Here is a 24,957-nt window from a genome sequence, read left to right as displayed (position 1 = left end):
AATTTAATTCAAGATATTAGTGTAATTTGAATTTGAATAGAATTAGTATTTATCCTTTTGCTTAAAAATCTATCTTATTTTTAAATTTGATTATATTTTTTTTAAATTTAAGGTCAGATATTTTAAGATATTTATAATATCTTTTAAGATATTTATAATATCTTTTAAGATATTTTAAAAATATCTTATCTTTTAAGATTTTTTAATTAAATCTTTTTAGATATTTTGACCATATTTAAATTTAAAATAAGATATTTATAATCATGTAATTTTTAAATGATATAAGATATTTTGCTAATTTTTTTTAAATTTTGTTATTTTATTTATTTAAATTACATTTAAAATTTGAAAAAGATATTTATTTATCTTTTCTAATTTTTTATTTAATTTTTATTTATAAAATAACATTTAAAATTTAAAAGTAGTTAGCAAATTTTTTTTTTTGAAATGATATTTAGGTTGGTTGAAACCTAATTTTTCAAAAATTGTAGGTTTAATTTTAAATTTAAATTTTTTAAAAAATTTTCGAATTTTTCAATTTTTTTTTAAATTTTTCGAAAAATTATTTTTTTTATTTAATTAATTATTTTCGAAATTAAATATTTAATTTAAAATTAAATAAATCCTACATCCAACTATCCAACTAACCTTGTTGCAGGAGTATGTGTTTTAGCTTATGTGTAAGTTTTTAAAACCTATTATTACTTGATTGCAAATAGCCATGGTTACTTTTTGCCAGATCTAATGATCTGATGGCTCCCTTGGTCAAGATAATAATTTGTAACAGGTATATTTACAATCTTCTTTCATCTGTGTATAACCTAGCAACATGATAGGACCCATCCAAAGTGTGCCTGTGTGAGCCTATGTGTTTAATTTCATTATAGATGCATATAGGTTGTTGTTGCTAAAATAAATTATCATAGTTCTTGATAGAATTTATTTAGGCCCATTTAGTTATTGGGCTTATTCAATTAATAACAGTTGTTCTTATTAAGGTTAAATTCCTCTCTTTTGGGCCTTGTGTGAGAGTTGGGAGCCATAGAAGTGGGTACGACATACTGAACCTGACACCCACTCACACAAACCACCCCAATTGTGAAGGCCCATTTGCACGATTTGAATGACTGTACTAGGTTAATTACACTAGTTTAACCTAATTAAAATTGATTAGCAACATAATTAATTTCATTTATTTTGAAATTAATTTAAGAAAAATATAGTTTAAAGAATTATTTTTTATTCTAAGCTAAACTATATGTATTTTCTTGTATTTAATTAAATATAGAATTATAACCATCTAGATTCTTTACGGAACTTAATTTAAATTTTTCATTAAATATTCCTATTTAAGTTGATATTTAGTTATCTTCAACTAACCAACTTAAATACGAATATCTTTTGAATTCAAAATTTCAAAATTAAGTTGAGGAATTTTAGGCATTGGTTATTAAGATTCTTTAGATATTTTTTAAGTTAATATCTTTTCGAATATTAACTTAAAATGGAATATTTTCAAATTAAGTGGTTACAACTTAATTTTTGATATTTAATTAAATTTAAATTTGAAAAATATTTAAGTTCTAGATTTTTTTTCTAATACAACTTAAATTAGATATTTTTTCAAATTTTGTGGAAAAGATACTTAGTCAAATAAGATATTTTCTAGATAGTTATTTATAGACTACTTATTATTTCTAATATTAAATAGGAAAATATTATACATTGTGAAATTAATTATTTAAATAATTAATTTTGGTACAATTTATTTTAAGTATATTTTTTTTCCTAGTATTAAACTAGAGATTAATAATTAAGCCTTCTCTACACTTAATTATTTATTTCTTGAATTTAATACATTTAATTAATTTGAAAATTAAATATCTAAGTTGATTTTTATCATCATACTTAAATATTTCTTTTTCATGACATTTAATTAAATAGAAAATTATTTTTAGTTGAAATTTATTTTTTCAACTAAATTTAAATAATTTTCAAAATATATTTTTCTTTATTTTATTAATCAATTTTCGAAATTGCATTTCTTAAATGCTAGAATTTCGAATTTATCTTGAAAAATAGATTAAGTTGTAAATTAATTATTTTAATTAATTCGTGGATCAACTTAAATCAATGATTTTTTCATTTATTGATTAATTTAAAATAAATTGAATTAAAGTATATTATTAGAAATAGAATTAATTAGTCAAAGGAAAATCTAGATAGGTGATATTTTTGCTTGAAGTATTTTTCTAGTGTATTTAATTAAATAGAAAATTAATATTTAAGTTGATTTTCATCATCATACTTAAATATTTGTAATTTTTCTTATATATTTAATTAAATAGGAAAATTATATTTTTTGTTGTAAATTAATTTTATTAATTAATTTTGGGCCAACATTAAATTAGAATAATTTTTCCAGGATTTATTTTTATTTTAATATGCATTTTTCGAAAATTGTATTCTTATATACTTTAATTTTTCGAAATGCAATATATATTTATAGAAAATTAAATTTTAGTTGTAAATTAATTTAAATTAATTTTGTAACAACTTAAATATTTTTTCTAAATATTTATTGGAAATTATTACTAAGATGGAAATAATTCATATTATTTTCATATCCATCTAAGTAAAATTTATAAATATTAAATTAAAATTTATATTTAGAATTTTTCATTCTAAATTGGAAATTTTAATTAAATAAATATATATTTAAAATAAATAGAATAAATAAAGAGAATAATAGAAAATACAACTCTTTTCAAATAATGAGCTTTATTATAGAGACATTCGATCTCCATTGTGGGTTTTACACCGCGTTTGTTTTAGTGAGTAATCCTCCCTAATGGAGGAACGTTCATTAGCAATTTCGCACCGTTTAACCTCGCATGATAAGTAGTTTGTAAGTGTTTTGTATGGTATGGATCACCCTAATGGTGGCGACCATACTTGACTTGCAAATTATGAAACAATGGTGGAAGCTCATAAGATAGAATTGCCTTGACTCTCGCCTAAACGGGACAACGCTGAATTCCAATCTTGATCGAATAAAAGGTTGCTAGAATGTTTAACATTTTAGACGAGCTGACAACTCTATTCAATGAATGGTAGCTTTGACTCTCGCCTAAACGGGACACTGATATCAGTTTGTTGAAAACCTTGGAAATTCTTTAGGATTGTAAGTTTTAGTATTTTCACTTGTCATTCCTACTTGCTATATGCTTATAATTTACGAATTGTGTATGAATTTATATTGAACCATGTTATTTTCTCGTTATTAAGTTGTAGTTTAATTTCGAATCTTCATTGTTGGTCTAACTTGGCTTGTTTATCTAATGAGATAAATCCCTAGTGGATTTTCACCATTAGACATTCATAATAGTGTTAGATCTCGAAAGATAAATATTGTATATGCGACATCTAGCTGTTCATCAATTGATGACACCTTAGACTAGTATTTTTACAATATGAAACAAGAAGATTACATGAATAAGATTACTTTGTCTTTCGCTAATCGAAGCATCGTTGGATTCTTATTTATAAACGAAATTATCCTAATTCCTCTTAGCTTATTCATTTCGAATTAGCTCCATAATATATCATTGGATGAATGGTCTATAAATCATTTCATGTCATTATATTTTCTCTTAAGAAATTAAATGACGCATATGATTATAATCCCGAAATTCTATTCCCAATTGATAAAAATCCTCAATCTTAGAAATCTCCTACTTGTATAAGCAAATCTGACTTAGAGTTTGTATTAGTAGTGGTGGTCCAAGAAAGAATTACTCATTAAATTTGGTTGAATTTAAGTCTTTGACTTTAATTTTAGATTCCAAATAGAAATTTTCTTAAATTTCAAATTCCAGAATACAATACGGTTACACTTTCTCAAGTGTTTAATATCCATCTTTTATTAATGGATTAAAAGCGTATGGAATGTGAGTTAGGTATTACGTGACCAGGATCCACTTGAAGTATTCTAAGAACTCTTTGATGTAACTAAACCTATGTCATCATAGACACTACCACATTTTCTTAATCTATGGCATTTGTATCTTGTTCATAGTGGATTTGACAAGATCAATCTCTGCAAAGAGTTAATATGCCTATATCCACCGAAAGTAGTTCATCTCATTCGCGAGATGAATGTACATTCAGGGGTGGATATGAGTTTTTCGTTGTATTCTTAAAACGATAACTCTAGATTATACCTTATGCAAAGAAATTTGAAATGTTTGAAAAATTTCATTAATTTCTAGCAATGGTTAAACACCATTAAGGTATGTGGTTAAAGATCTTGCGAGCGATAGGGGTGGAGAAATAGTTAGTAGATATGCAGTTCAAAGATCATTACATTGATTTTTGAATTATATCCAAACTTACCTCCCCAGAAATTTCGAGTTGCATATTGATGATTAGTTACTAGTCGTTGCCTAATTCCTTCTATGGTAATACAATTTCAGAATGATGTAATGGTTGGCTACTTAATGTAAATCATTACTAGATTCATTGATGACCTAATCAAAATCTTAAGAAAGGCTAGAACTGTTAACCATGGTTTCTTAGCTATTCTAAGTGATTAGGGGTGGACCATCCCATTGTCAATAGATAAGAAAGTGTTTGTTCAAACAAATACTACTTTTCTAAGAAAATGACTAAGTCTGAAAAACAAGTAGCAAATAAAGGAGATACTTAATTCTTGATTCCAAAAGTGTTCTATCATCTTATATGACATACGATGATCCCACTGCCTCTGTTGTCTTGTCACAACCAAAGAGGTTAATACCATTTAGTTTTCTTCGACATAATTCACGGTACCTTGTCGTAGTGGGAGAGTTTCTAGGAACTCACCTTCTTATGACTTGGGAGACACTAGTGATTAAAATCCATTGTGAGTTTAAACAAGTAATGGATTGTCAAGATAAGAAACTAAGAAGAAAGCCAATAGAACTATGGTTTAATCCATTCACATGGAATAACCTAAAGTTTTCTATTACAAGGACATAAAAGGAAATTTTAGTTAATAAGTCTATTCTATGGACTTAACAAACTTCTGTTCCTAGTATTATAGGTTTGAGTTTATCTAAACCTATGGCTTGTGGTATACAGTAATTACTTACTCTAATGCAAGCAACTTACTTTAGTAAGATGCTGAAGCATTTTCTTTCTAATGGCAATCTATAGAAGCTTCACAACTTCTTAGGTATAGATTTTATTTATCTAAGGAAAAGTCTTAACTATTCCAGAAAAGATAAAGCCATGAAAGAATTTCTTATATCAACAGTGAGAGGTCTTAGATATGCTGTTGAGTGGGAGTAATGAGTAGGTATCAGATTAATCCAGGAGAAGAACATTGGAAGACAATCAAGTAAATCTTAAGATAAAGAAGAGGAACTATATGTTAGTCTATAAGGGTGTGTTTAAAACTCTTAGACTACACCATATCAGATTTCGAAATTTGCCTATGTGCTAGTAAATCTTTCTGATAAGATGGTGGTTACTCTGGGGGTGGAATAGTGATTTTGGAGAAGTGTAAAAACCTATACGAAGTCTCTAGGTCTACCAGAAAGGGACTGAATGTTAAAGCTGCAGGAAAGTTACTTATTCAGTCTAAGGAAAGTTCTATACATCTATGGCACCATTCCAAATTGCCTTAAACTACTAGTGTTAATTTCCTGATTAACCAAAAGTAGTTGCCAAAGGTATAGAATCCAGTATCCCAAGAGAGTAAACATATAGAGAGGAATTTCACATTATCAATGATTTTGTGATTAAAGGAAGAGTAATGGTGGAGAAAAGGTTGTGGTTAATTCAACCTTTCGGATCCTATTACGAGGAGTTTACTACTACTACACTTGATTTGTATATCAAGGTGTTGAGATTATTTGAAACGCACTTTTTGTTTTATATTAGTGCAAGTGGGAGTTTGTTGGGTTTTATGCCCTAAATAAAACTCATTTCAATATAATCGATTTACTTATTAATATAGATCGAAATAACATTTAATGTTGCATGGTTCACATGATTTATTTCATGATTATATGTACATAATGTATAAATTCATACGAAACCCTTTTCACATACTTGATCCTTGTTTATTGTGTCGTCAACACATTGGAAAGTAAACATGACTATGTGAATAAAGTTTCCTAGATTTATCAGACACAGGGTTTTACTGATATGATAATCTACAACAAGAGTTTACTTGTATTTGGAGAAATACTATGTTCTTTCCGAGCATTGGTTAAAGTAAAGCTCAGGTTGGATGCATGGAGTATGCATCGGAAGGGACCGATATTGAACTTTGACTTAGATTTATTAAACTTACCGTAATATCTATTCAAGTCAATATCGCCTAGTTGATCCTAGATCAAATGATCTTAATCCTGATATGATTAGGCTCAATCTTGAAAGGCTATTCGTGTTCTTTGATTTGTTAGTTAAGCCTACTTTTAGGTCAGGGTGATACGTACATTTTGGGAACACGGTAGTGCAATTGAGTGGGAGCGCTATCATAAACATGGAATCTATAGCTTCTATCTGGCGAATAGTAAGCAAAGGATGATCTCCTTCGAGCTTGACCAAACGAATATAAATGGTGGAGTACTCATTTCACATAAGTTGAAATATCATTTATACGGGGTCAAGTGTTTTAAGGAATAAATACATTGTAGGGTGTAACGGTAATTTAATCCCTTTACAGTGTAGATCATTCATATAGAGGATCATTGATCACATTAGGATTATAACAATGGATAACTAATGATGTGTCTATATGGTGGAACATATAGAGCATTCTATATAACTGAGAGTGCAATTCTAAGTTCTATGCGTGGATTCAACGAAGAATTAATAAGTTAGTGAATTTTAGTGCTAAATTCTTGATCTACTTATTGGAAGCTCGGTTATATAGACCCATGGTCCCCCCACTAGTTGAGATAATATTGCTTGTAAGACTCATGTAATTGGTTTTGACTAATCAATTATAATTCACAAATTAGACTATGTCTATTTGTGAAATTTTCACTAAGTAAGGGCGAAATTGTAAAGAAAGAGTTTATAGGGGCATATTTGTTAATTATGATACTTTGTATGGTTCAATTAATAAATATGATAAATGACAATATTATTTAATAATTATTTATAGTTATTAAATAGTTAGAATTGACATTTAAATGATTGAATTAGGAAATTGGCATTTTTGAGAAAATCAGATACAAAAGGTGTTAAAATTGCAAAATTGCAAAGCCCAAGGCCCAATCCATTAAGTGTATGGCCAGCCACCTTTGTAGCTTTTTTAAATTGATTTTTTCATTATTTTAATGCCATATAATTCAAATCTAACCCTAGTGGAATGCTATAAATAGATAGTGAAGGCTTCAGAAAAATTACACTTTTCTTCTGACTTTTTCTATTCAGAAAAACTGAGCCTTCTCTCTCCCTATCTTTAGCTGACCACTCTCTCTCTTCTTCCTTGATAATTTCGAAATCCTTAGTGTATGAGTAGTGCCCACACACATCAAGTGATACCTCAATCATAGTGAGGAAGATCGTGAAGAAAGATCATCAGCAAAGGAGTTTCAGCATCAAAGATTCAGAGAAAGAGATCCAGGTTCAGATATTGATAATGCTCTGCTACAGAAAGGAATCAAGGGCTAGATATCTGAACGGAAGGAGTCATTATATTCCGCTGCACCCAATGTAAGGTTTCCTAAACTTTATATGTGTTTAATTTATCGTTTTAGAAAGTTCATATTTAGGATGTTAATAAACATACTTGTGAGTAGATCTAAGATCCTGGTAAAATAATTTCCAATATCAACACAGTGGAAAGTAAACATGACTATGTGAATAAAGGATTCCTAGATTTATCAGAACACTGGGTTTTACTGATATGACAATCTACAACAGAGTTTACTTGCATTTGGAGAAATGCTATGTTCTTTCCAGAACATTGGTTAAAGTAAAGCTCAGGTTGGATGCATGGAGTATGCATTGGAATGGACCGATATTGAACTTTGAAATAGATTTATAAAACTTACCGTAATGTCTATTCAATTCAATATCACTAAGTTGATCCTAGATCACATGATCGAAATCCTGATATGGTTAGGCTCAATCTCAAGAGTGTTATTCGTGTTCTTTGATTTGTTAGTTAAGCCTACTTTTGGGTCAGGGTGATACGTACATTTTGGGAACACGGTAGTGCGATTGAGTGGGAGCGCTAACATAAATATGGAATCTATAGCTTCTATCTGGCGAATAGTAAGCAAAGGGTGATTTCCTTCGAGCTTAACCAAACGAGATAAATGGTGGAGTACTCATTTCACTTAGCTGAAATATCATTTATACAGGGTTAAGTGTTTTAAGGATAAAATAAATTGTAGGGTGTTACGGTAATTAAGTCCCTTTACAATGTAAATTATCCATATAGAGGATCATTGATCACATTAGGATTATAACAATGGATAACTAATGATGTGTCTATATGGTGGAACATATAGAGCATTCTATATACTGAGAGTGCAATTCTAAGTTCTATGCGTGGATTTAATGAACAATTAATAAGTCAGTGAATTTAAGTAGTAAATTCTAGATCTGCTTATTGGAAGCTCGGATATATAGACCCATGGTCCCCCCACTAGTTGAGATAATATTACTTGTAAGACTCATTTAATTGATTTTAATTAATCAATTATAATTCTCAAGTTAGACTGTGTCTATTTGAGAATTTATCACTTATTAAGGGCAAAACAGTAAATAGAGATTTTGAAGGGCATATTTATTAATTAGGAAACTTTAATTAGTTTTATTATTAATAAATAAATGACAATATATTATTTGATAATTAATTTTAATTATTAAATAATTAGATTTGACATTTATGTGGTTGAACAAAGGAATTGACAGTTTTTGACAAAATAGGAAACTATCAATGTAAGAAAAGGAAAGTTGGAAAAGTGGCAAGCCTTGTTTCCACAATGCCTAGGCCAGCCACTAAGCTTCCCTTTTCACATTGATTTTTCAATTTTTAAATGTCAATTAATTCAACCATAGCCCTAGGTGGTCTTCTATAAATAGAAGGCAAAGGCTTCAGTTTTTGAACACACATTATTCTGACAGAATTTTCTCACTCAAAAACTCTCTGAGCCGCCACCCTCTCTCTCTCTCTCTACCTTCTCTGTTTCGAAATCTATGAGTGATAGAGTAGTGCCCACACACATAGTAATACCTCAATCATAGTGAGGAAGGCTGTGTAGAATTCAGAAACAACAAAGAAGGACTATCGGGCTCAGATCTTGATTATACTCTGCGACAGAAAAGAATCAAGGGTTAGAGATCTGAGTGGCAGGAGACATATATTCCGCTACACCTAATGTAAGATTTCTGATACTTTTATGTGTTTAATTTACCATCGTTTTAGAAGTTCATATTTAGGTTGTTAAATCAACATACTTGTGAGTAGATCTAAGTTCCTGGTAAAATAACTTCCAACAACCCGAACCTGGACCCGAATAAAACCAGACCCGAGACCCGGTACACAGGACTCAGACTCGGACCCGGACCTGGACCGAGACCCCGAAACCCAAAATTCGGACCGGACACGGACCTGGACTTGGATAAGGGATCGAAACCCGGACTGGGACCTGAACCCAGACCCGGACCATAACCCGAACCCGGACCCGAACCCGAACTCAGATCTAGACCCGGACCTGGGACCCGAGACCCGAGACTCGAGACCCAAGACCTGGGACCTAAGACCCGGACACGGACCCGGACCCGGATCTTTACACAATCTATTAATACATGTCAATACCAAATATAGTATTGTACTTAATAATAATACAAAATTAAAATGGATATAAAATTATAAGTTAATATTAAAATTCTTAAAAAAAAAATAGTTGGGTCGGATCTGATCCGATCCGAGTATCTGATCTAGCGGGGCAGGGCGAGACAGATCCTTACATGATCTGGATCAGGTCAGATCATAGTCAGATCAGATCCGACCCGACCCATTGACACTCCTACTTGACAGAAGGCCTTTGAACAAGAAGTTCCATGATACCATTTTCAACTTCTTGAGTAGCAACTCTCTCTTTATAAATTGAACCCACCCAAGGTTTGTGTATACCAAATATTGGAGCCAGTTTCTTGTATGCTTTGCTTGGTATATGCCAGAAAATTACCTCAGGCACCCTGTGTTAAATTTAGCCAAAAAAAACTTGGTGAAACATTAATTAGTATACTTACTAATGTAAAACTAGTATATTCAACTTCACCAAATGGTGATAACTGAATATTATGTTAAATACGAGCCTGGGCCGCTCATCATGAAAAGAGAATCCACTTTACAAGTCCAAGGAGGTCCGATCCTAAAACCATATGGCAACGAGGGAAATACCTCATTGGCCTTATAAAGTGATCAACTTTCTATTCTTTTATTAATATGGGACACTCACAATGTGTTGTTTGGGAAGACTACTTTAACATATTGCAAGTTTGTTATCCAGTCTTCTTGAGAAATATTCCTAATTACGAATTTATAAACTAGTTGAGTATGCTTTTCAAGTGGATAAAGAACTTGTCTTGTTTGAAGACTTTTCTTCTTTCCGCAAGAATTATTACACTTCGATTAATTTCAACGAAGTTATTATTGCTAGAAGAAAGAAAGAAAGAAAAATAACTATATTTACCTTGAATTAGGGTTGATGTTTAGTGATGTGGAGTTGAACCATTCTACTTGAGCACTTGAAATAAGTTGGGGATAGGATCCACCACCAGAGTCCAAGAAATAGAGAAAAGCCACTGGTGAGTCTAGATCTTCTGGTGATGAGAGTTTGAGAACATAATTTGACACACTTGGCCAAAGCTCTTTAGGGCCACTTTTAGATTGTGATAACATATTATTATGCTTAACCTCATTTTTCATCAACTCCATACGAGTTGTGCCCTTAAAGCTACACTTTTCTTCCCCTATACCGAAACAAAAATAAAACTTAAACCGCGTTTGTGATAGACTATATTACTCTAATTTGAGGACTTATTGGAAACTAATATTATAAAATAATTACAATATACATTGTCATATCAAATAATCCCTTTTCAAGGAAACTATTAAAGATTTATCCTAGTTCAGCCAAACCAAAAGACCAACATTGAATTGTCCTCTCAAGAATTAAAGATTTTAGTCGTTATGAAACTTTTTTTACGACAATTATTTGTAGAAAATTACTATTTGTCACATTAAGATGTTCAATGCACTAACATAACATCTTATAATTGGTATTAATATGCTACTTTTTGTGGTGCTTGACAAAAAATTTCTCGCATTTGTATGATATAAACTTTAGTAAGGAAGATATATATAATATATGGTCACCTGGAGAAGTAGTAGAATTGGGAAGAGGGCAAAGAATTTGGGGAATCCCAAGTGTTGAAAACCATTGAATAGACCATTGAAATGGTGCATCATCATGGTTCCCAAACACAGTAGCAAACGGTATTCCCCTCTCTCTTGTTGGGGAAATTGCTTGATCCCAATACAAGCTTGTATTTCTTATTCCTATGTTGTTTGTTGTTATAACATCTCCCAAGTAAATTACAAAATTTGCATTTACATAATTAAACATAAATAAATAAATTTACTTTACTATATATATCACATTCAATCTCAAAACAGAACTGGTTCGATCAAGGAATCAATAACCAAAACAAAAATGAAAATAAAGAGCACAAACACATACGCGGTTCAAGTGACCAAACCAGCCTTAAGGGTCCTTGTAATCTCTTTATTCAAAACTTGTTTCAAATTTGTACAACAATGGAGTCTTGCTCCATGAATCAACTCTCAATAGTGGACAAAATCCTCTCTTAACTCTAAGCTTAGTCCAACTGTCATAACAGGAAAAACTTAAAAGTTGTTATTTCTGTTATGTGTCCCAAAGTAGCCCTTTGAGTCCAAACAGCATTTTACCAATTCCAACAATAAGAAACTAATCATTTACAAGGAAGAGTAACCAACATTTAAATGAGAAAAATACATCTTTAGTCAAAGTGAGGCGACTCTTTGTTTAAGTTTCAGTTACAATTTTATTTAAAGAATTGCTAAAAAGGCATTACTGGTGCTTAGCACCTTCCTTGGTGGAATTAAGTATCGGGTTCCATATAACTTAAAAAAATAACTATCTTTAGTCAATGTACGGCAAGTCTTTGTTTAAGTTTCAGTTACAATTTTTATTGAGATCTCATTTGACTATTGCTTTTGACTTTAGCTTCTTTGGAAGCTCTAGTGAAAAAGTTACTAAAATTGGTTTATGTTAAAAGAACTTTTAGAGCTGAAAACTTAAACTAACTAATTATCAAAAGAGCAGCATAAGTGTTTTTGGAGTTTCTATAAACTAGGAAATAACTTTTAAAAGCCCAACCAACTAAATCCTTATAGAATTGCTATAGAGTATAAGAGCATCTTTAATGGTAGTATCATCTAAAAATATAATATTTTATTTTATTTCTCTTCATATCAAAGAAATAGTTAGTTAGGAGTTAGTTGGTCCTAGCTGTCCTAGCTGTCATGTTTGTTATATTCGGTTATGGTTGTTATTTATGTAACCTTTCTTGTTAATCAGCTATATAAAGCTTTTCTCTCTTGTAATTCTGTAGCTTGTATTGATTGATTCAATCTCAATAATAAAGATTCATTGTTCTTTCTTCTTCCTCTGTTCTCTCTTCTTCGTTTTCTGGTTATGCTTTGCTGATATGTTATCAGAGCTCAGGTTCGAGTAAGCATACTCCTTCCCTGTTTTCGATTCTTCTTGCTTTCGCTTATGTTTTGCATTCATGGCCAGAGGAGGAGGAGTGCGAACTCGAAGCAATCGTGATCTTGATGATAACTCAAACGATTCTAATCGATTTTCTGTTCTTGGTGAGAATTCGAGGTCAACGAGTTTCAATGATCTCTCTAATCCTTATTTTCTCTCTAATGGAGATAATCCAGGTATTGTCCTAGTTCCCAAAATTCTCACAGGAAGTGAGATTTATAGCACCTGGAGAAGATCTATGTTGATAGCTCTTGTTACTCGAAATAATATGAAATTTGTTAATGGAAAGCTTCCACAACCTGATGAAGAGCATGAGGATTATGGCAGCTGGTGTAGGTGCAATAGCACAGTCATTTCGTGGATTCTTCATGCTATTTCAGGATAGATAGCTGACAGTATAATGTATCATGATAATCCTGCAGAGATTTGGGAAGAATTACATGAAAGATTCAATGAAAAAAATGCTCCAAGGATTTTCGAAGCTAAGAAAACGATGCAGAGCCTTACTCAAGGATCACACACAATGACAACCTACTTCACTCGACTCAAGTCACTATGGGATCAAATTAGGGAATATAGACAACAACCTGTTTGTAGTTGTGGTGCTATGAAGATTATCCAGTTTATTTCGTGCGGATTTTAAAACGTATTATCGTATCTGGTCTAAATTACTACCCCTACTTTTACTGTTTTCTATTTTTTTTAACTTTTTATTAATTTTCTTGTAAATAACTTTCCTAATAACTTTGTAGAGAAAAAGCCATATTTTTACAAAGTTATCTTAAAAATCATAAAAATGATAATTCTGTATATATTTTGAGGTTGGAAAATGATCTTAATGTGCAGCCAACTCCAATATCGGCCCAAAATATTATAAATCAGGTGTTATTCGGCCCATTTATTCTGATGGTTGGGTTGAGGGATTGCCATTGAAGAATACCTCTTTGTGATATACATTAATTAAATTTATATCCAAATAAAATTTAATTCAAATATATCGCATATTGTACCTAAATTACTTTCACACCCTCACATAACTAAAACACAATTTCAAACATAATAGATTGTTTTATTTAGAGACAAATGTGCATGTTTGTGGGAAAGTTAGAGCAAAATTTGTGTTAGAGAAGAATTAAGACTATCGTGAAATGATAAGAGTAAAATTAGTAGAATGATTGAAAAAAGTGATAAACATAATAAATTTTAAAAAATGAATAAAAAATTAAAGACAACAATTTAAAAGAGGTATATAATGTAATTAACTCGCCATTTAACCATGACTCTTTCTTATTCAACATACAACATTTTTTTATTATTTTTTTAATTTATGAATTTTTTTACATAATTTCAAAAATAAAAAACATAAAGACAACAAAAAAATTATAAAAATATGGTTTGTACGGAGTTTTTAACATTTTTACGGTTTTTTAGATTTTATTTACGGAATATACGGACTTTTGGTATATTTTTATGTTGTACTCTTGTTATTTTGTTGTTAATTTTTTGTTATTTATGTATTATTTTTTATGTTATTTTTATGTTATTTTCTCGTCATTTTTATATAATTTTCTTGTTGTCTTGTATTTTTATAAAATACCATAAATATGTGAGAAAAAAAAATTGAACGTAGAAATGGAAAAATTTTACAAAAATTAATATTTTATGTAATGATTCATTTTTTTTTTGTCGTAACTTCTCTTACAAAATATTTTTTGAAAAGTTAAATTAAAATAACTCTATAATTGCTTTTCATAAAATGCATAATTTTTTTAATCCTAATTATACATTTTTTTTTGGAAAAAAAATAGAATTCTTATAATACATTTTTTTAATTTTTGCTAATAAATTTAATCACGTGCAAATGACAAAAAAATTAAAGATAGATAATAATAATAAAAAAAAATCAACAAAAATTTTAAGATAGAATATATTTGTACAACTAAAACAATTTAACATTTAAATATAACAACTTTTCAATTTTACACGTTAAATATAGAGAACTATCATTCTATTAGAATTAGGATTGTTATCTCGTAAATAAAAAATCTATTATATTTAAATATAATAATAATTTATTTAATTATTCAACAAGAAAAAATTGTTAAAAGAAAAAAACAAGATAATAATAATTATCATATATAATATTATTATTCTAATAAGGAAATAAAAATTTAAATCCCTCGTTTTTTTAAAAAAAAAATACATATTTGTTTTCTAATCCTAATCCCAAATTAAATCCCTCTTTAAAAAAAAATATTAATATTTTTAGTTTGGTTGAAAGCTTAGACCCAAAACGAATATAAATAGTATCCAATAACAGATACAATCATACAAACATCACTATGTGGGACAATACCAATTCATGTTACAAAATAATCAAGTGGAAACACTTCATTCAAGGACAACTTCACTATGTACATGACCATCTTCCATTCTTATCCAAGATCTAATAGAGAAAGGATGCTGAGTGATTTCTACAATCCTAGATCCTCTAGCCCAGCTTCCATAGCCGCCATAACCGGTGTGTCGGGCAAAGCAAAGCCAAAGTTGGTTGTGTGGGCAGCACCAATCTAGACCATGGTTATGACCAACAAATACTGCCTGTAATAACATAAAAAAAGTACCCTTAGTTAAGATCTTACATGTACTTGTATGTAAGCAATGGACATAGGTAGCTAAAAACTCTTCCTCGACACATTCACCATTGCTTAGTTGGAGATTTTACAAACTAATTTGACCCCACTTTTCACTCTAAGAATTTTGTGTCATAAATACTGTTAAAATACGTTTGGTTGGAGTAACGAAAATAGAGGAACAAAATGAAATAAAATAAAATTTAATGTGATAAAAAATTAATATTTTGTTAATTTGTTTTTCACTTTTACTTTTTATTGAAATAGCATTTTAATACTTTGAACTACAACCAAATAAATAAATAGAATGAAAATAATTTAATTATAATATCTCCGGCAAAACAGGTTCTTAATTGCCCTATTTCGGAGGTAGTAATTGGTAGATACAAAGTAGTACAAGTCATTTAAGAATGACACAATTGAGAAAAAAAAAAGACCAAAATATAATAAGAGTACCTTTAATGAGATTGCCTCAAGTTGTTTTAGCCATATGCAATATGGATATTATTGTTAATGGAATTTATTAATACCATTATTTATATTTGGCAACAGCCATGTAAGTATTATTTATCTTTTTATTTAACAAAATTATTTTATGGTATTATTTTATAATATTTAATAAAATTTAATTATTTAAATGGTGACATGTAAGATCATGGTGGATAACTTTTAAAATTGTAAACTATTAAAGTAATTTTTGCATGAAAAGTTGTCAAATTTTATGTGGATAAAGATGTCTAAGATCATGAATCACTACTATTATACATTTTTTTTTTTTTGAAGAATCACCTCTTTCTTTGGTTATTCTTTATAAGTGGCTATATATTGTGATGTTTAATTTTATTTACTTATTAATTTTTAAATTAGGAGTCTTTCACTATTTTGATGGAATCGAACACTCTCTGCTCTTTCGATCATACGCCGCTCTTACTGTCCAATCAGATCTTGCTGTCGATATTGGCTTCGATAACTTATTCGATAACCGAACAGACAATTCAGATCAGAGAAATCCTTAAAGCCAAGTTAAATGTCAAGTTCGACATGTGATTTTTTTTTTTTTTTTTGAAAAGGAATTGACATGTGATTAATGTCGGTAATAATTTTTTTTTAGGTTTTTTATTCAATATTAATTAATTAGGATATTAATTTAAATTAATTTTAATATGTTAAATGAAAATTTGTAGGCCAGAACTTGTTTACTTTTTGGTTTCTTCATTAATTATTATTTAATTGTTTTTACAAGGTATGTTTTATGATTTTATAGTTTTGCCTTTTTATTGTTTTAAAAGAAGTTTTATGTTTTCATTTATTACTTATTGTATATGATATTCATTTATAAAGTATTCCTATATTAAAATTAATGAATTGTTTTACATACTCATTCAATACATTAAATTATTTTAAAATTTTCAAAAATTTATAAGAAATTTTAAAAAATTACAATGTATATTGCAATATAAAAAATGGAATATTGTCAAAAATTTATAGGATGAGTTAAAGTATTACAATTTATATATCATGTAAAAAACTAATATTAAAATTATTTAGATATTATCTCAAAAAAAAAATTATTTAGATATGGAAAAAGGATGCATTTAGTCATTTTTTTCAAAATGATAATAAAAAAGTTCATTATGTAATTTACTTTTTTTTTTTCTTTCTAATTATGCACTAATTAATATAGAACCTTTGAGAAAAACAAAAATTCAAAACTTCCATAATTATCCTCTAGGGATATCGAAAACAAAATCTTTGAAGATCTTCAAGGTTCTAAGTAAATTTTAAATTATTAGGTTTAAATAAAAATGTGTAATATCAGTTATTTTTAAATTTTCTTTTAACACATTTAAGATACTAACAAAGTTTATAATGATGAAAGTGGACAAAAATTACAATCATACTCATATAAAGGATTATAATGATGAAAGTGGACAAAAATTACAATCATACTCATATAAAGGATTAGAGAATGTTTAATAGATGACATGAACATATTTTTTGATATAATAGATGCTTACAATTGAAGTTAAAAAGAATGCAATGCCCAAAAATAGCATCCTTACTATCTTCTTTTATTATTATTTTGTAAAATTTAATTATTTAATATACATTAAATAATAATTTAATATTATTTTAATAATTTTAGATTGAATATTTTAAAACAAAAAATAAAAAATAATATAAAAAAAAGATAAAATAAAATATTATATTTTTGATTAATATCATTAGATACTCTATTGTCCCTAACTAAAAATCATTATGAGCTCGTTTGAAAAGTCACAATGTAATTAGAGATAATTACACAATTTAGCATATTTATTTGACTATGCAATTACACTATAACAGTATAATTGGAGGTAATTAAGGAATTTTAATTATATTCTCCACCAATTTTCTTAGTCCCATGAGAATTGAATGTAATTACTGAAAATGTTCCATTTTAGATCTTAATTATTAATATATATTTTTTTGTAATTACTAACTATTTTGTTGAACAAGAAATTAAAGAATTCATACCACCGTGTATCCAAACACACTTTATATTTTAAAATATTAGGGTGTGTTTGGAAGTAACTTGTAATTATTAGGGTGATAATTACACAGTCTAGTAATTACATTATATTTTAAAATTAGATATGAAGTGGTAATTATATATGAATTTCTAATATATTGTTTGACAAAAAAGTTAGTTTTTACACAAGAAAATAATACTTTTTATTAGTTAATATTTAAAAAGGAAAAGTTATAGTAAGTGTAATTAGAACCCCTCGATCACCTCCACCAATTACACAGTTATAATGTAATTACATGGTCAGACAAACATGCAGAATCGTGCAATTACCTCTAATTACACAGTTGGCTTTCCAAACATGTTTTTAGTGTTACGACCTTAGTAATTACAGAGTTATTTTCAAACACACCCTATCTAATTTTTTGAAAAAATAAAAGAGAAATAATAAAAGACACCACTAATGTCTAACACGATCCTTGGTGTCTATTAGTGTAATTAAGTATCGAATCTCATATAATTTAAGACAATAACTTATGCATAGGTTGGCTAGGCCTGTGCTTAGTGCCCACCTAACCTAGGGCCTGAAAAAATATTCTCCTTTTTAATTTACATTATTTTTTATATAAATTTTGAAAAATACCATATTTTTTTTTTTTAAATAAGAGCCTAAAAATATTTTTTTTTTCTATGACCCACTAAATTTTAGGGCTGACTGTATCTGTAGGACATGACTTATAGAAGTTGTTGGACACTAATAGTGCCAATGCTAACAAAAATAGAATTGCTAAAAGGCATTACTAGTCTCTAGTACCTTCATCGGTGTCATACTGCTATTGGTGTAATTAAGTATTAAGTCTTATATAAGTTAAAAAAGATAACTTTTAAGAAATATTATTAACCAATCGTAGGACGCTATCTATAGAATGTGCTGACCACTAGTGCCCAATAGTAATGCTAAAAAAAATATGAGCTTTTACAAAAATACTAAATTTTGGATAAAAGTTTACAATTTTATTGTCACACAATTTTTTTTACAAAAATACTGTCTTTTTATAAAACAACAAAATAAAACAATTAAAACAATACTGGAACAACTTAAAAAATAACTGTGGAACAACAATGTAAACTTAACACAGTATACACTATACAGTATAAAACTTACACACTATTTTTGAAAAAAAAAACTACCCCATAATAAAAAATAAAAAGTTAGAAATTTCATGGTGTAAAACACAAAATATATATATAGGGACACGATTTTGTCCAGTGATGTACTTTCACGGAATGTATTTAGTAGTATATTAGATAGATCTCACGGTATGAGTGTCAGGGTACGTTACTATTTTTTAACCCTAATTACCTCTTGATTAATCTCAGCCGTCGGATACCTTAAATTTTCCTTATCTCTAATTCAACACGTGTCGAAGTAGAATGTGAAAATATGTTTTAAGAAAGAAACAAAAACAAGGGGCGGCGACTCTGTCTTTGACTATAAATACCAACAACAAAACCACACACTTCTCCCCCAAACAATAACAAAAAATCATAATCAAATCATACAAAAATTTCATCTTTCTCTTTCTTTCTAACGCCTCCTACTTTCTTTTTTCATTTCTTATATTTAAAAATCACATCTTCCCATATAATCAAAGTCCGATCTTTTCAGTTTTCACCCAAGTTTTTCTGAGACCAAAATCTTTGTTATTATTATGGGTAGTTGGAGAAGAAAAGAACATGTAGAAAGTTTTAATCATGGAATGAGATCACAGACCAGAAATCAACCTACTGGTATGTATTATTTGTTAACCCTTTTGTTGTTTTCATATTTGATTCTCTTAAAGATTGAATTTTTATTGTAATTTTTCATATCTTGAGTTATCCCTTTTGCTGGGATTATTATTTTTTTTTTCTCTTTTTCCTTTTTGAGATTTGAGTTTTTGAAGGAATTCAATCAATCCCATGTTAAAAGGGTTGTGGGGTTGGTAAAAAGTTAAGTCCTTTATTGAATGTTTTTACAGATATTGAGAATTGCTTAAAATCAGATTATGTTTCTTTTAAGGATATTGTAATTTGTGAATTGTGACTGATCATGTGTATAAGTGTTTGAATTGAATCAAAGTTATTGTCAAATTTCACTCCTGAAGAAGAATCTATGTTGGAGGAGAAATTTGATGAGATTGGTTTTTTAACTAAGAATAGCACTGAATCTTATTTAGGAATGTCTATATTTGGGAAAAGCCAATGCTAGCTAATTAGGCCTGAATTTTGCCCAAATAGGAATGTGGTAAGGAAGAGTTATCTAATTGTCTGAATCAGTATGAAGTTAGGTGTATATGCAACTGGTTTGTCTGCACTTTCTTTTTGGCTAAACAACCTTAAGTTGTTGATTTTCGATATCGATATCTATTATCTGCATAATTGCCTTGTGAGTATGCTTGTTGGTTGCTTTAGTACTCTGTTGATCGGGTTTTCGCTTGATTCGGTTATGTTGTGTTTTGTTGTCTGCACTTTCTTTTTGGCTAAACAACCTTAAGTTGTTTAATTTCGATATTGATATCTATTATCTGTCTAAATGTGTTGTGAGTGTGCTTGTTGCTTGCTTTAGTACTAAGTTGCAGAGGTTTTTGTCTGATTTTCGGTTTTGTTTTGTAGAGATTTGGCAGTCAACCTTAAGTTGTTTAATTTCGGTTTTGATGTCTATTATCTGCCTAAATGTGTTGTGAGTGTGCTTGTTGCTTGCTTTAGTACTAAGTTGCAGAGGTTTTTGTCTGATTTTCGGTTTTGTTTTGTAGAGATTTGGCAGTCAACCTTAAGTTGTTTAATTTCGATATTGATATCTATAATCTGTCTAAATGTCTTCTGAGTGTGCTTGTTGTTTGCTTTAGTACTAAGTTGCAGCATTTTTTGTCTGATTTTCGGTTATGTTTTGTAGAGATTTGGCAGTCAACTGTTCCGAAATGGGAAAAGGATTTCTGTTACACAGTTGGTTCAGTTCCATGGAGGAAAGTATTGGACACGAAAAAGTACATTCATTTACATGAGAATATTGTAAAATGGAACGATTCGGCCTCAGAAGAGGCGTTCAGACAAGCAAAAAACAGATTTTGGGCACACATTAATGGCCTTGCATCTGAAGTAGTATTACCTGATCCAGATATCTACATTGATGAAGTTGATTGGAACTCGGAGATTGATCCCGAGCTACTTCTTGATTTGGAGAGAAAACCAGAACCGTCTGATTACACTAATCACGATGAGAAGGTTCTTAACCTTGACAATTCTCATAACCTCAACCAGATCAACCTAAGCCTTGACCACATTGCCCCAACTGGATGGGGTGATGCTGAAGAAGATTTCAAAGCCGATACTTCTTCTAGGGAACGGAGACAGACATGGAATACGAACGGTTGGAAGAACAACGATGACTATGCTTGGCAGAACTCTGGCTATCGAAAAACAAGATTTTCGGGCAATCACTATCAGCAGAGAGAATATGGATATAGAGGAAGGAGGAGGCAGTGGAACTGCGCACCGGTTAATAACAACCAAAGTGGTTCGGGCCGAGGAGGAAATGCTTGGGGTTTGGAGAAACAAATTTGGTAAATAGAGTCATCAAGAGTTAATTTCATTCATATTCTTTGGCAAGCAATTTGAGAGTATTATATAGCTATAATAAGAGTTTAACTATATTTTTTGTTCAAGTATATAAAAAGAAAGAGAAATATATATATATACATATATGAAGGTTATATAGATAAAGCCTTTTGGTAGGTATGAACTATGAATTGAAGGCAGTTTTGGTTCCAATTTCACATTGGTTGAGTAAGACATTTACTTTTGTTTTTTGAGCTTTTGCTATTCTATATTTTGAAGGGAATCTTGGAAAAGTTCTTCTTTTTATAACAAAAATATTTGAATCCTAATTTGTCAAAGTTATCATCAAATTGTGATTATTTAATGTCTATTTTAGTTTTAAGAAACTTTTATTAGCTACCAAAAGAGGACCTAAGAGAAAAGTCAAGACTATATATATATATACATACATACTAAACTAAAGTACAATTGCTATTGAAAGAAGAGAAAATCAAAGGTGGGGTGAGTTTACATGAGATGGTGATGTATCTTGTATTTTATAGGGATAATTTTAAAAAATACACACAAATTTAAAAAAAAAATTATAAAAATACAGTTGTAGAGAATTTTAAATAATTTTACGATTTTTATAATTTGATTTACAAAAAATATGGCATTTTGATGTATTTTAATGTTCTTGTTAATTTGTTGATTTTTTGTTATTTGTATGTTATTTTCTGTTGTTGTTTTGATGTTGTTTGTATGCTATTTTTTTTTATTACTTTTATGTAGTTTTTTTTAGGAAAATTATCCTATATACTTTTTTTTTAATTTTTTTTTTCAAATTTACGTGTTTCTAAAGTAATTGCAGCGCTAGTTGCAATAGGGGTTTCTATCTAATTTTTTGTTGCAATTTAAGTTGCAGCGCTAGTTGCAATAGGGATTTCTATATAGAATTTCGTAAAAACACAAAAATACTATTTTATGTATAAAAAGGAAAAAAAACTCATTTTTTTATTGTTTTAGAAAATACTGTAAAAATATAAAAAAAAACAAAAAAAAAATTAAACATACAAATATAAAAAATTTATTAAAAAAAAATAGTATTTTATGTAATTATTTCTATTTTATAGGCATGTGTTAATCAAGTTTGTTATAATTATCAGCCTTAATGACAAACATATTAATTATCAATTAGGTATCTATGTTCTAATTTTAAGGAACAGTCCCACATTTGTGTATATCTACAAGATCTTTAAGGGCATTCATAGTGTGGTGGACATTAGAGCATTATGCTTGAACAAAGTGCTTGATGATGTGACAGAATGCTTTGAAGAAGCTAATCATAGGAAATGTTACTAAAATTTAGCATTGATGTCATACTTATTTTGTAAATAAAATTATAATAAGTACAGTGTAAATATTTAAGTTTAATTTTGGTTATAAATAAATACTTAGTTTATCTTTGGTTATAATATATGAATTATATTTATGGAACTAAGTACTTAACCATTAAATGTTAAGTTAATGACCACATGGTAGCCTAATTGATCCATGTCATTAAATTTTATTTTTTATTTAAAAATTTATTGAAGTATACGAATAAAAAAAATAACATGTGGATATTAACTTGACACTTAATGACAGGTATTTACAAAAGTTCTAGAAATATAACTTAGATATTATTAATACTAAAAATTAAATTTAGGTATCTATCTGTAACCGGAGTCAAAAATAAATAATATATTAAATGATAATGTGTGTCATACTCATTGAAGTACTTTTAAAGATAAGAGTGTAAAAAATAATGTGGAAGAAATATAAAATAAATAATAAATTATTAGATGATGTGGATAGTCTTGGCACTTCTGAAAAATGTTATTATTGGAAATGCTCTTAAATATATATATATCTTGGAGTGGTAATGTGTTAGTGTAGAGTTTAAACCTACTCAAAGCAATCATTCTTTGTTGATTTTCTGAATTGTCTATTTTTCGATGGGGACAAAGAAAGAAATATAACTTAATGATAGAGTGTCACCTTAACGTGGTAAAAATCATACAAGCTACTTCAAGTGTACATTTGGTTGGATTTAACACTCCATATACTTTGCAAAAAATGCTCAATGGTGCCTAACACACTACTATTAAGTGTTGTAACATTATTGATATATAATTGAATGTCGAATCCCACATGTTTTATTTTAATAATGATTATAAAAAATTGTTAGCTATTTATAAAGTATCACTTTAAGTAGTGTGAAGCATCATGATACTTAATAGTAACACTCTTTTTATTTATTTATTTATTTAACTAAAACATGAAAATATCCTCTTGAACTAAATTTTAAATATGCTAATTACACATCAATCATATGGATATTTTGTTAAACACATGAAACTAAACCTTACAAAACTCATGTATTTCAACATTATGAATAGTTCAATAAAAAATTTTAATCAACAAAAAAGTTTAGGAAGTTTAATTTTGTAGTTGTAATTTGTAATAGTACGGGGTAAAAATTCTATATAATATTTTTTAAGTAATTTTTTTTCTTATATGGTACATAATTTTTTAAAAAATAAAAAGATTAAAGATTTTAAAATGCATATTTTTTTTAATAAAATGACTGAAATTAAAAGAAAAATTTACAGAATAAACTAAAATATTGAATTTTTTTTTACAAAAATACATCAATACTGATTTTTTTTACGCTACTTTTTTATTTATAAAAATACATCTTCATAAAAAACAAAACACTATTTGTTTAGTTGTTTTATAGTTTATTTATAGTTGCCATGATATTACTTTCTTAGTTGTTTATAAACTTATTTATAGTTGATTTATAATTACCGTAAGGTTGATTTATTGTTGTCTTTTCAGTTATTTTCTTACTTTTTGCTGAACAAAATATATTTTTGCAATTTCAAAATATTACAAGCATATTTTTGTGAATATCAATCTTAAATCGTAAAATTGTAAATAAAACATAAAAAAAAAATAGTATTTTTGAAAATTCCCCAAATTAAAATACATATTTTAGTTATGAGTAATTTGCGACGTAAATATATGAGTTTAACTCTTGGATGTAGATAAATATTTAAGTTTAGTTTTTTACGGCATTGCAATAATACTTAAATTATATTTTTGGAACTTTTATAGGTACCTAAGCATTAAGTGTCAAGTCATAATCCACGTGTTATTTTTTTATTGGTATATTTAAATTATTATTTTAAAAAAATATAAAAGTTCATGACGTGGACCAATCAGAGTTTGTCACGTGACAATTTACTTAATACTTATTACCTACAGAAGTTTCAAAATTATAAATTAGGTATTATTACTGTCAAAAATTAAACTTAAGTATTTATTTGCAATCGATTTTTTTTTTTTTTTGAAAATAAAG

General features: G+C 28.5%; 2 protein-coding genes across 2 annotated transcripts; one reads left to right on the top strand and one right to left on the bottom strand.

Annotated features, from left to right (window-relative positions):
* Positions 1–9,896: 9,896 nt before the first annotated feature.
* Positions 9,897–10,983, bottom strand: LOC133035580 (probable inactive purple acid phosphatase 16). The gene is made up of 2 exons (XM_061111510.1): positions 10,710–10,983; positions 9,897–10,212 (listed from the first exon to the last, which is right to left on the bottom strand). Exons 1-2 carry the CDS (start codon positions 10,952–10,954, stop codon positions 10,041–10,043), a joined length of 417 nt encoding a protein of 138 aa, XP_060967493.1. The 5' UTR covers positions 10,955–10,983; the 3' UTR covers positions 9,897–10,040.
* An 8,502-nt stretch (positions 10,984–19,485) lies between these two features.
* LOC115711390 (uncharacterized) lies at positions 19,486–21,826 on the top strand. The gene is made up of 2 exons (XM_030639720.2): positions 19,486–19,766; positions 20,911–21,826. The coding sequence occupies exons 1-2, from the start codon at positions 19,688–19,690 to the stop codon at positions 21,579–21,581; spliced, it is 750 nt and encodes a 249-aa protein (XP_030495580.2). The 5' UTR covers positions 19,486–19,687; the 3' UTR covers positions 21,582–21,826.
* Positions 21,827–24,957: the final 3,131 nt, after the last annotated feature.

The sequence above is a fragment of the Cannabis sativa genome, chromosome 3 (assembly GCF_029168945.1).
Source record: "Cannabis sativa cultivar Pink pepper isolate KNU-18-1 chromosome 3, ASM2916894v1, whole genome shotgun sequence".
NCBI classification, from domain to species: Eukaryota; Viridiplantae; Streptophyta; class Magnoliopsida; order Rosales; family Cannabaceae; genus Cannabis; species Cannabis sativa.
Note: the sequence above shows the minus strand (reverse complement) of the source record. Positions and strands in the feature narration are given on the sequence as shown.

What these genes read in the sequence shown, in the direction of transcription:
- LOC133035580 (XM_061111510.1), bottom strand. Translation starts at nt 10,954, where the DNA reads ATGGAGTTGATGAAAAATGAGGTTAAGCATAATAATATGTTATCACAA. An exon ending in AACATCAACCCTAATTCAAG is followed by an intron (nt 10,213 to 10,709) that starts GTAAATATAGTT and finishes AATTTAACACAG; the next exon opens with GGTGCCTGAGGTAATTTTCT.
- LOC115711390 (XM_030639720.2), top strand. Translation starts at nt 19,688, where the DNA reads ATGGGTAGTTGGAGAAGAAAAGAACATGTAGAAAGTTTTAATCATGGA. An exon ending in GACCAGAAATCAACCTACTG is followed by an intron (nt 19,767 to 20,910) that starts GTATGTATTATT and finishes TATGTTTTGTAG; the next exon opens with AGATTTGGCAGTCAACTGTT.